At 63.2% G+C, this 10736-nt stretch overlaps 1 protein-coding gene across 1 annotated transcript; it reads right to left on the bottom strand.

Annotated features, from left to right (window-relative positions):
- Nucleotides 1-2717: 2717 nt before the first annotated feature.
- Nucleotides 2718-10706, bottom strand: LOC126232324 (trichohyalin-like). The gene is made up of 6 exons (XM_049942603.1): nt 10319-10706; nt 8276-10200; nt 6902-8160; nt 6061-6802; nt 4139-5570; nt 2718-3841 (listed from the first exon to the last, which is right to left on the bottom strand). The coding sequence occupies exons 1-6, from the start codon at nt 10704-10706 to the stop codon at nt 2718-2720; spliced, it is 6870 nt and encodes a 2289-aa protein (XP_049798560.1).
- Nucleotides 10707-10736: the final 30 nt, after the last annotated feature.

The raw sequence follows: 10736 nt of genomic DNA, 5'->3' as shown, positions 1-10736 counted from the left end.
GCTGTTTCTGCGCAGCTGTTTCGGCGCAGCTGTTTCTGCGCACCTGTTCCTGCGCACCTGTTCCTGCGCAGCTGTTCCTGCGCAGCTGTTCCTGCGCACCTGTTCCTGTGCAGCTGTTCCTGCGCAGCTGTTCCTGCGCAGCTGTTCCCGCGCACCTGTTCCCGCGCACCTGTTCCCGCGCACCTGTTCCCGCGCAGCCGTTCCCGCGCAGCCGTTTCCGTGCAGCCGTTTCCGCGCAGCCGTTTCCGCGCAGCCGCTTCCGCGCAGCCGCTTCCGCGCAGCCGCTTCCGCGCAGCCGCTTCCGCGCAGCCGCTTCCGCGCAGCCGCTTCTGCGCAGCCGCTTCTGCGCAGCCGTCTCCGCGCAGCTGTTTCTGATTTTCTGATGAGACTTCACTGCAACAGCATGGGTGACGAACTCCGTACGCGCGCGTGGTCTAGAGATCCTACCACGCGCGTACGGGATTCAACTTTACATGTTCAACTGCCCAAAAAACATTGAACATGGAGGTACGCTCCTGTAACCGGAGGCTATAGAGTGTTTCTGCGCCGCTGTTTCTGCGCAGCTGTTTCTGCGCAGCTGTTTCTGCGCATCTGTTTCTGCGCAGCTGTTTCTGCGAAGCTGTTTCTGCGCAGCTGTTTCTGCGCAGCTGTTTCTGCGCAGCTGTTTCTGCGCAGCTGTTTCTGCGCAGCTGTTTCTGCGCAGCTGTTTCTGCGCAGCTGTCTCTGCGCAGCTGTCTCTGCGCAGCTGTCTCTGCGCAGCTGTCTCTGCGCAGCTGTTTCTGCGCAGCTGTTTCTGCGCAGCTGTTTCTGCGCAGCTGTTTCTGCGCAGCTGTTTCTGCGCAGCTGTTTCTGCGCAGCTGTTTCTGCGCATCTGTTTCTGCGCAGCTGTTTCTGCGCAGCTGTTTCTGCGCAGCTGCTTATGCCTAGCTGTTTCTGCGCAGCTGTTTCGGCGCAGCTGTTTCGGCGCAGCTGTTTCGGCGCAGCAGTTTCGGCGCAGCAGTTTCGGCGCGGCAGTTTCGGCGCGGCAGTTTCGGCGCGGCAGTTTCGGCGCGGCAGTTTCGGCGCGGCAGTTTCGGCGCGGCAGTTTCGGCGCGGCTGTTTCGGCGCGGCTGTTTCGGCGCGGCTGTTTCGGCGCGGCTGTTTCGGCGCGGCTGTTTCGGCGCGGCTGTTTCGGCGCGGCTGTTTCGGCGCCGCTGTTTCGGCGCGGCTGTTTCGGCGCGGCTGTTTCGGCGCGGCTGTTTCGGCGCGGCAGTTTCGGCGCGGCAATTTCGGCGCGGCAGTTTCGGCGCGGCAGTTACGGCGCGGCAGTTTCGGCGCGGCAGTTTCGGCGCGGCAGTTTCGGCGCGGCAGTTTCGGCGCGGCTGTTTCGGCGCGGCTGTTTCGGCGCGGCTGTTTCGGCGCGGCTGTTTCGGCGCGGCTGTTTCGGCGCGGCTGTTTCGGCGCGGCTGTTTCGGCGCGGCTGTTTCGGCGCGGCTGTTTCGGCGCGGCTGTTTCGGCGCGGCTGTTTCGGCGCGGCTGTTTCGGCGCGGCTGTTTCGGCGCGGCTGTTTCGGCGCGGCTGTTTCGGCGCGGCTGTTTCGGCGCGGCTGTTTCGGCGCGGCTGTTTCGGCGCGGCTTTTTCGGCGCGGCTTTTTCGGCGCGGCTGTTTCGGCGCGGCTGTTTCGGCGCGGCTGTTTCGGCGCGGCTGTTTCGGCACGGCTGTTTCGGCGCGGCTGTTTCGGCGCGGCTGTTTCGGCGCGGCTGTTTCGGCGCGGCTGTTTCGGCGCGGCTGTTCCTGCGCGGCTGTTCCTGCGCGGCTGTTCCTGCGCAGCTGTTCCTGCGCAGCTGTTCCTGCGCAGCTGTTCCTGCGCAGCTGTTCCTGTGCTGCTGTTCCTGCGCAGCTGTTTCTGCGCAGCTGTTCCTGCGCAGCTGTTCCTGCGCAGCTGTTTCTGCGCAGCTGTTCCTGCGCAGCTGTTCCTGCGCAGCTGTTTCTGCGCAGCTGTTTCTGCGCAGCTGTTTCTGCGCAGCTGTTTCTGCGCAGCTGTTCATGCGCAGCTGTTCATGCGCAGCTGTTCATGCGCAGCTGTTTATGCGCAGCTGTTTATGCGCAGCTGTTTATGCGCAGCTGTTTATGCGCAGCTGTTTCTGCGCAGCTGTTTCTGCGCAGCTGTTCCTGCGCAGCTGTTCCTGCGCAGCCGCTTCTGCGCAGCTGTTTCTGATTTTCTGATGAGACTTCACTGCAACAGCATGGGTGACGAACTCCGTACGCGCGCGTGGTCTAGAGATCCTACCACGCGCGTACGGGATTCAACTTTACATGTTCAACTGCCCAAAAAACATTGAACATGGAGGTACGCTCCTGTAACCGGAGGCTATAGAGTGTTTCTGCGCCGCTGTTTCTGCGCCGCTGTTTCTGCGCAGCTGTTTCTGCGCAGCTGTTTCTGCGCAGCTGTTTCTGCGCAGCTGTTTCTGCGCAGCTGTTTCTGCGCAGCTGTTTCTGCGCAGCTGTTTCTGCGCAGCTGCTTCTGCGCAGCTGTTTCCGCGCAGCTGTTTCCGCGCAGCTGTTTCCGCGCAGCTGTTTCCGCGCAGCTGTTTCCGCGCAGCTGTTTCCGCGCAGCTGTTTCCGCGCAGCTGTTTCCGCGCAGCTGTTTCTGCGCAGCTGTTTCTGCGCAGCTGTTTCTGCGCATCTGTTTCTGCGCAGCTGTTTCTGCGCAGCTGTTTCTGCGCAGCTGCTTATGCCTAGCTGTTTCTGCGCAGCTGTTTCGGCGCAGCTGTTTCGGCGCAGCTGTTTCGGCGCAGCAGTTTCGGCGCGGCAGTTTCGGCGCGGCAGTTTCGGCGCGGCAGTTTCGGCGCGGCAGTTTCGGCGCGGCAGTTTCGGCGCGGCAGTTTCGGCGCGGCAGTTTCGGCGCGGCAGTTTCGGCGCGGCTGTTTCGGCGCGGCTGTTTCGGCGCGGCTGTTTCGGCGCGGCTGTTTCGGCGCGGCTGTTTCGGCGCGGCTGTTTCGGCGCGGCTGTTTCGGCGCGGCTGTTTCGGCGCGGCTGTTTCGGCGCGGCTGTTTCGGCGCGGCTGTTTCGGCGCGGCAGTTTCGGCGCGGCAGTTTCGGCGCGGCAGTTTCGGCGCGGCAGTTACGGCGCGGCAGTTTCGGCGCGGCAGTTTCGGCGCGGCAGTTTCGGCGCGGCAGTTTCGGCGCGGCTGTTTCGGCGCGGCTGTTTCGGCGCGGCTGTTTCGGCGCGGCTGTTTCGGCGCGGCTGTTTCGGCGCGGCTGTTTCGGCGCGGCTGTTTCGGCGCGGCTGTTTCGGCGCGGCTGTTTCGGCGCGGCTGTTTCGGCGCGGCTGTTTCGGCGCGGCTGTTTCGGCGCGGCTGTTTCGGCGCGGCTGTTTCGGCGCGGCTGTTTCGGCGCGGCTGTTTCGGCGCGGCTTTTTCGGCGCGGCTTTTTCGGCGCGGCTATTTCGGCGCGGCTGTTTCGGCGCGGCTGTTTCGGCGCGGCTGTTTCGGCGCGGCTGTTTCGGCGCGGCTGTTTCGGCGCGGCTGTTTCGGCGCGGCTGTTTCGGCGCGGCTGTTTCGGCGCGGCTGTTCCTGCGCGGCTGTTCCTGCGCGGCTGTTCCTGCGCGGCTGTTCCTGCGCGGCTGTTCCTGCGCGGCTGTTCCTGCGCGGCTGTTCCTGTGCTGCTGTTCCTGCGCAGCTGTTTCTGCGCAGCTGTTTCTGCGCAGCTGTTCCTGCGCAGCTGTTCCTGCGCAGCTGTTTCTGCGCAGCTGTTCCTGCGCAGCTGTTCCTGCGCAGCTGTTCCTGCGCAGCTGTTCCTGCGCAGCTGTTTCTGCGCAGCTGTTTCTGCGCAGCTGTTTCTGCGCAGCTGTTTCTGCGCAGCTGTTCATGCGCAGCTGTTCATGCGCAGCTGTTCATGCGCAGCTGTTTATGCGCAGCTGTTTATGCGCAGCTGTTTATGCGCAGCTGTTTCTGCGCAGCTGTTCCTGCGCAGCTGTTCCTGCGCAGCCGCTTCTGCGCAGCTGTTTCTGATTTTCTGATGAGACTTCACTGCAACAGCATGGGTGACGAACTCCGTACGCGCGCGTGGTCTAGAGATCCTACCACGCGCGTACGGGATTCAACTTTACATGTTCAACTGCCCAAAAAACATTGAACATGGAGGTACGCTCCTGTAACCGGAGGCTATAGAGTGTTTCTGCGCCGCTGTTTCTGCGCCGCTGTTTCTGCGCAGCTGTTTCTGCGCAGCTGTTTCTGCGCAGCTGTTTCTGCGCAGCTGTTTCTGCGCAGCTGTTTCTGCGCAGCTGCTTCTGCGCAGCTGTTTCTGCGCAGCTGTTTCCGCGCAGCTGTTTCCGCGCAGCTGTTTCCGCGCAGCTGTTTCCGCGCAGCTGTTTCCGCGCAGCTGTTTCCGCGCAGCTGTTTCCGCGCAGCTGTTTCCGCGCAGCTGTTTCTGCGCAGCTGTTCCTGCGCAGCTGTTCCTGCGCAGCTGTTCCTGCGCAGCTGTTTCTGCGCAGCTGTTCCTGCGCAGCTGTTCCTGCGCAGCTGTTCCTGCGCAGCTGTTCCTGCGCAGCTGTTCCTGCGCAGCTGTTCCTGCGCAGCTGTTTCTGCGCAGCTGTTTCTGCGCAGCTGTTTCTGCGCAGCTGTTCCTGCGCAGCTGTTCCTGCGCAGCTGTTTCTGCGCAGCTGTTTCTGCGCAGCTGATTCTGCGCAGCTGATTCTGCGCAGCTGTTTCTGCGCAGCTGTTTCTGCGCAGCTGTTTCTGCGCAGCTGTTCCTGCGCAGCTGTTTCTGCGCAGCTGTTTCTGCGCAGCTGTTTCTGCGCACTGTTTCTGCGCAGCTGTTTCTGCGCAGCTGTTTCTGCGCAGCTGTTTCTGCGCAGCTGCTTCTGCGCAGCTGTTTCTGCGCAGCTGTTTCTGCGCAGCTGTTTCTGCGCAGCTGTTTCTGCGCCGCTGTTTCTGCGCAGCTGTTTCTGCGCAGCTGTTTCTGCGCAGCTGTTTCTGCGCAGCCGTTTCTGCGCAGCCGTTTCTGCGCAGCCGTTTCTGCGCAGCCGTTTCTGCGCAGCCGTTTCTGCGCAGCCGTTTCTGCGCAGCCGTTTCTGCGCAGCCGTTTCTGCGCAGCCGTTTCTGCGCAGCCGTTTCTGCGCAGCCGTTTCTGCGCAGCCGTTACTGCGCAGCCGTTTCTGCGCAGCCGTTTCTGCGCAGCCGTTTCTGCGCAGCCGTTTCTGCGCAGCCGTTTCTGCGCAGCCGTTTCTGCGCAGCCGTTTCTGCGCAGCCGTATCTGCGCAGCCGTTTCTGCGCAGCCGCTTCTGCGCAGCCGCTTCTGCGCAGCCGTTTCTGCGCAGCCGTTTCTGCGCAGCCGTTTCTGCGCAGCCGTTTCTGCGCAGCCGTTTCTGCGCAGCCGTTTCTGCGCAGCCGTTTCTGCGCAGCCGTTTCTGCGCAGCCGTATCTGCGCAGCCGTTTCTGCGCAGCCGCTTCTGCGCAGCCGCTTCTGCGCAGCCGTTTCTGCGCAGCCGTTTCTGCGCAGCCGTTTCTGCGCAGCCGTTTCTGTGCAGCCGTTTCTGCGCAGCCGTTTCTGCGCAGCCGTTTCTGCGCAGCCGTTCCTGCGCAGCCGTTCCTGCGCAGCCGTTTATGCGCAGCCGTTTATGCGCAGCCGTTTATGCGCAGCCGTTTATGCGCAGCCGTTTATGCGCAGCCGTTTCTGCGCAGCCGTTTATGCGCAGCCGTTTATGCGCAGCCGTTTATGCGCAGCCGTTTATGCGCAGCCGTTTATGCGCAGCCGTTTCTGCGCAGCTGTTTCTGCGCAGCCGTTTCTGCGCAGCCGTTCCTGCGCAGCCGTTCCTGCGCAGCCGTTCCTGCGCAGCCGTTCCTGCGCAGCCGTTCCTACGCAGCCGTTTCTGCGCAGCCGCTTCTGTGCAGCCGCTTCTGCGCAGCCGCTTCTGCGCAGCCGCTTCTGCGCAGCTGTTTCTGATTTTCTGATGAGACTTCACTGCAACAGCATGGGTGACGAACTCCGTACGCGCGCGTGGTCTAGAGATCCTACCACGCGCGTACGGGATTCAACTTTACATGTTCAACTGCCCAAAAAACATTGAACATGGAGGTACGCTCCTGTAACCGGAGGCTATAGAGTGTTTCTGCGCCGCTGTTTCTGCGCCGCTGTTTCTGCGCAGCTGTTTCTGCGCAGCTGTTTCTGCGCAGCTGTTTCTGCGCAGCTGTTTCTGCGCAGCTGTTTCTGCGCAGCTGTTTCCGCGCAGCTGTTTCCGCGCAGCTGTTTCCGCGCAGCTGTTTCCGCGCAGCTGTTTCCGCGCAGCTGTTTCCGCGCAGCTGTTTCCGCGCAGCTGTTTCCGCGCAGCTGTTTCCGCGCAGCTGTTTCCGCGCAGCTGTTTCTGCGCAGCTGTTTCTGCGCAGCTGTTCCTGCGCAGCTGTTCCTGCGCAGCTGTTCCTGCGCAGCTGTTCCTGCGCAGCTGTTTCTGCGCAGCTGTTTCTGCGCAGCTGTTTCTGCGCAGCTGTTCCTGCGCAGCTGTTCCTGCGCAGCTGTTTCTGCGCAGCTGTTTCTGCGCAGCTGATTCTGCGCAGCTGATTCTGCGCAGCTGTTTCTGCGCAGCTGTTTCTGCGCAGCTGTTCCTGCGCAGCTGTTTCTGCGCAGCTGTTTCTGCGCACTGTTTCTGCGCACTGTTTCTGCGCAGCTGTTTCTGCGCAGCTGTTCCTGCGCAGCTGTTTCTGCGCAGCTGTTTCTGCGCAGCTGTTTCTGCGCAGCTGTTTCTGCGCAGCCGTTTCTGCGCAGCTGTTTCTGCGCAGCCGTTTCTGCGCAGCCGTTTCTGCGCAGCCGTTTCTGCGCAGCCGTTTCTGCGCAGCCGTTTCTGCGCAGCCGTTTCTGCGCAGCCGTTTCTGCGCAGCCGTTACTGCGCAGCCGATTCTGCGCAGCCGTTTCTGCGCAGCCGTTACTGCGCAGCCGTTTCTGCGCAGCCGTTTCTGCGCAGCCGTTTCTGCGCAGCCGTTTCTGCGCAGCCGTTTCTGCGCAGCCGTTTCTGCGCAGCCGTTTCTGCGCAGCCGTTTCTGCGCAGCCGTTTCTGCGCAGCCGTATCTGCGCAGCCGTTTCTGCGCAGCCGATTCTGCGCAGCCGCTTCTGCGCAGCCGCTTCTGCGCAGTCGCTTCTGCGCAGCCGCTTCTGCGCAGCCGCTTCTGCGCAGCCGCTTCTGCGCAGCCGCTTCTGCGCAGCCGCTTCTGCGCAGCCGTTTCTGCGCAGCCGTTTCTGCGCAGCCGTATCTGCGCAGCTGTTTCTGCGCAGCTGTTTCTGCGCAGCTGTTTCTGCGCAGCTGTTTCTGCGCAGCTGTATCTGCGCAGCTGTATCTGCGCAGCTGTTTCTGCGCAGCTGCTTCTGCGCAGCTGCTTCTGCGCAGCTGCTTCTGCGCAGCTGCTTCTGCGCAGTTGCTTCTGCGCAGCTGCTTCTGCGCAGCCGTTTCTGCGCAGCCGCTTCTGCGCAGCCGTTTCTGCGCAGCCGTTTCTGCGCAGCCGTTTCTGCGCAGCCGTTTCTGCGCAGCCGTTTCTGCGCAGCCGTTTCTGCGCAGCCGTTTCTGCGCAGCCGTTTCTGCGCAGCCGTTTCTGCGCAGCCGCTTCTGCGCAGCCGCTTCTGCGCAGCCGCTTCTGCGCAGCCGCTTCTGCGCAGCCGCTTCTGCGCAGCCGCTTCTGCGCAGCCGCTTCTGCGCAGCCGCTACTGCGCAGCCGCTACTGCGCAGCCGCTTCTGCGCAGCCGCTTCTGCGAAGACGCTTCTGCGCAGCCGCTTCTGCGCAGCCGCTTCTGCGCAGCCGCTTCTGCGCAGCCGCTTCTGCGCAGCCGCTTCTGCGCAGCCGCTTCTGCGCAGCCGCTTCTGCGCAGCCGTTCCTGCGCAGCCTTTCCTGCGCAGCCGTTCCTGCGCAGCCGTTCCTGCGCAGCCGTTCCTGCGCAGCCCTTTCTGCGCAGCCGTTTCTGCGCAGCCGTTTCTGCGCAGCCGTATCTGCGCAGCCGTTTCTGCGCAGCCGTTTCTGCGCAGCCGCTTCTGCGCAGCCGCTTCTGCGCAGCCGCTTCTGCGCAGCCGCTTCTGCGCAGCCGCTTCTGCGCAGCCGCTTCTGCGCAGCCGCTTCTGCGCAGCCGCTTCTGCGCAGCCGCTTCTGCGCAGCCGCTTCTGCGCAGCCGCTTCTGCGCAGCCGCTTCTGCGCAGCCGCTTCTGCGCAGCCGCTTCTGCGCAGCCGTTTCTGATTTTCTGATGAGACTTCACTGCAACAGCATGGGTGACGAACTCCGTACGCGCGCGTGGTCTAGAGATCCTACCACGCGCGTACGGGATTCAACTTTACATGTTCAACTGCCCAAAAAACATTGAACATGGAGGTACGCTCCTGTAACCGGAGGCTATAGAGTGTTTCTGCGCCGCTGTTTCTGCGCCGCTGTTTCTGCGCAGCTGTTTCTGCGCAGCTGTTTCTGCGCAGCTGTTTCTGCGCAGCTGTTTCTGCGCAGCTGTTTCTGCGCAGCTGTTTCCGCGCAGCTGTTTCCGCGCAGCTGTTACCGCGCAGCTGTTTCCGCGCAGCTGTTTCCGCGCAGCTGTTTCGGCGCAGCTGTTTCTGTGCAGCTGTTCCTGCGCAGCTGTTCCTGCGCAGCTGTTTCTGCGCAGCTGTTCCTGCGCAGCTGTTCCTGCGCAGCTGTTCCTGCGCAGCTGTTCCTGCGCAGCTGTTCCTGCGCAGCTGTTCCTGCGCAGCTGTTCCTGCGCAGCTGTTCCTGCGCAGCTGTTCCTGCGCAGCTGTTTCTGCGCAGCTGTTCCTGCGCAGCTGTTCCTGCGCAGCTGATTCTGCGCAGCTGATTCTATGCAGCTGTTTCTGCGCAGCTGATTCTGCGCAGCTGTTTCTGCGCAGCTGTTTCTGCGCAGCTGTTTCTGCGCAGCTGTTTCTGCGCAGCTGTTTCTGCGCAGCTGTTTCTGCGCAGCTGTTTCTGCGCAGCTGTTTCTGCGCAGCTGTTTCTGCGCAGCTGTTTATGCGCAGCTGTTTCTGCGCAGCTGTTTCTGCGCAGCTGTTTCTGCGCAGCTGTTTCTGCGCAGCCGTTTCTGCGCAGCCGTTTCTGCGCAGCCGTTTCTGCGCAGCCGTTTCTGCGCAGCCGTTTCTGCGCAGCCGTTTCTGCGCAGCCGTTTCTGGGCAGCCGTTTCTGCGCAGCCGTTTCTGCGCAGCCGTTACTGCGCAGCCGTTTCTGCGCTGCCGTTTCTGCGCAGCCGTTTCTGCGCAGCCGTTTCTGCGCAGCCGTTTCTGCGCAGCCGTTTCTGCGCAGCCGTTTCTGCGCAGCCGTTTCTGCGCAGCCGTATCTGCGCAGCCGTTTCTGCGCAGCCGCTTCTGCGCAGCCGCTTCTGCGCAGCCGTTTCTGCGCAGCCGTTTCCGCGCAGCCGTTTCCGCGCAGCCGTTTCCGCGCAGCCGTTTCCGCGCAGCCGTTTCCGCGCAGCCGTATCCGCGCAGCCGTATCCGCGCAGCCGTTTCTGCGCAGCCGTTTCTGCGCAGCCGCTTCTGCGCAGCCGCTTCTGCGCAGCCGCTTCTGCGCAGCCGTTTCTGCGCAGCCGCTTCTGCGCAGCCGCTTCTGCGCAGCCGCTTCTGCGCAGCCGCTTCTGCGCAGCCGCTTCTGCGCAGCCGCTTCTGCGCAGCCGCTTCTGCGCAGCCGCTTCTGCGCAGCCGCTTCTGCGCAGCCGTTTCTGCGCAGCCGCTTCTGCGCAGCCGCTTCTGCGCAGCCGCTTCTGCGCAGCCGCTTCTGCGCAGCCGTTCCTGCGCAGCCGTTCCTGCGCAGCCGTTCCTGCGCAGCCGTTCCTGCGCAGCCGTTCCTGCGCAGCCGTTCCTGCGCAGCCGTTTCTGCGCAGCCGTTTCTGCGCAGCCGCTTCTGCGCAGCCGCTTCTGCGCAGCCGCTTCTGCGCAGCCGCTTCTGCGCAGCCGCTTCTGCGCAGCCGCTTCTGCGCAGCCGCTTCTGCGCAGCCGCTTCTGCGCAGCCGCTTCTGCGCAGCCGCTTCTGCGCAGCCGCTTCTGCGCAGCCGCTTCTGCGCAGCCGCTTCTGCGCAGCCGCTTCTGCGCAGCCGTTTCTGCGCAGCCGTTTCGGCGCAGCCGTTCCCGCGCAGCCGTTCCCGCGCAGCCGTTCCCGCGCAGCCGCTTCCGCGCAGCCGCTTCCGCGCAGCCGCTTCCGCGCAGCCGCTTCCGCGCAGCCGTCTCCGCGCAGCTGTTTCTGATTTTCTGATGAGACTTCACTGCAACAGCATGGGTGACGAACTCCGTACGCGCGCGTGGTCTAGAGATCCTACCATGCGCGTACGGGATTCAACTTTACATGTTCAACTGCCCAAAAAACATTGAACATGGATGTACGCTCCTGTAACCGGAGGCTATAGAGTGTTTCTGCGCCGCTGTTTCTGCGCCGCTGTTTCTGCGCAGCTGTTTCTGCGCAGCTGTTTCTGCGCAGCTGTTTCTGCGCAGCTGTCTCTGCGCAGCTGTTTCTGCGCAGCTGTTTCTGCGCAGCTGTTTCTGAGCAGCTGTTTCTGCGCAGCTGTTTCTGCGCAGCTGTTTCTGCGCAGCTGTTTCTGCGCAGCTGTTTCTGCGCAGCTGTCTCTGCGCAGCTGTCTCTGCGCAGCTGTCTCTGCGCAGCTGTCTCTGCGCAGCTGTCTCTGCGCAGCGGTCTCTGCGCAGCTGTTTCTGCGCAGCTGTTTCTGCGCAGCTGTTTCTGCGCAGCTGTTTCTGCGCAGCTGTTTCTGCGCATCTGTTTCTGCGCAGCTGTTTCTGCGCAGCT

The sequence above is a fragment of the Schistocerca nitens genome, unplaced genomic scaffold, assembly GCF_023898315.1.
Source record: "Schistocerca nitens isolate TAMUIC-IGC-003100 unplaced genomic scaffold, iqSchNite1.1 HiC_scaffold_468, whole genome shotgun sequence".
NCBI lineage: Eukaryota > Metazoa > Arthropoda > Insecta > Orthoptera > Acrididae > Schistocerca > Schistocerca nitens.
Note: the sequence above shows the minus strand (reverse complement) of the source record. Positions and strands in the feature narration are given on the sequence as shown.

Bases quoted from the DNA above. Each gene is read 5' to 3' on its own strand.
- LOC126232324 (XM_049942603.1), bottom strand. From the start codon at position 10,706: ATGCGCAGAAACAGCTGCGCAGAAACAGCTGCGCAGAAACAGCTGCGC. The intron at 6,803-6,901 runs GTAACGGCTGCG...ACGGCTGCGCAG, and splicing joins TGCGCAGAAACGGCTGCGCA to AAACGGCTGCGCAGAAACGG. The intron at 5,571-6,060 runs GTACCTCCATGT...ACGGCTGCGCAG, and splicing joins TAGCCTCCGGTTACAGGAGC to GAACGGCTGCGCAGGAACGG.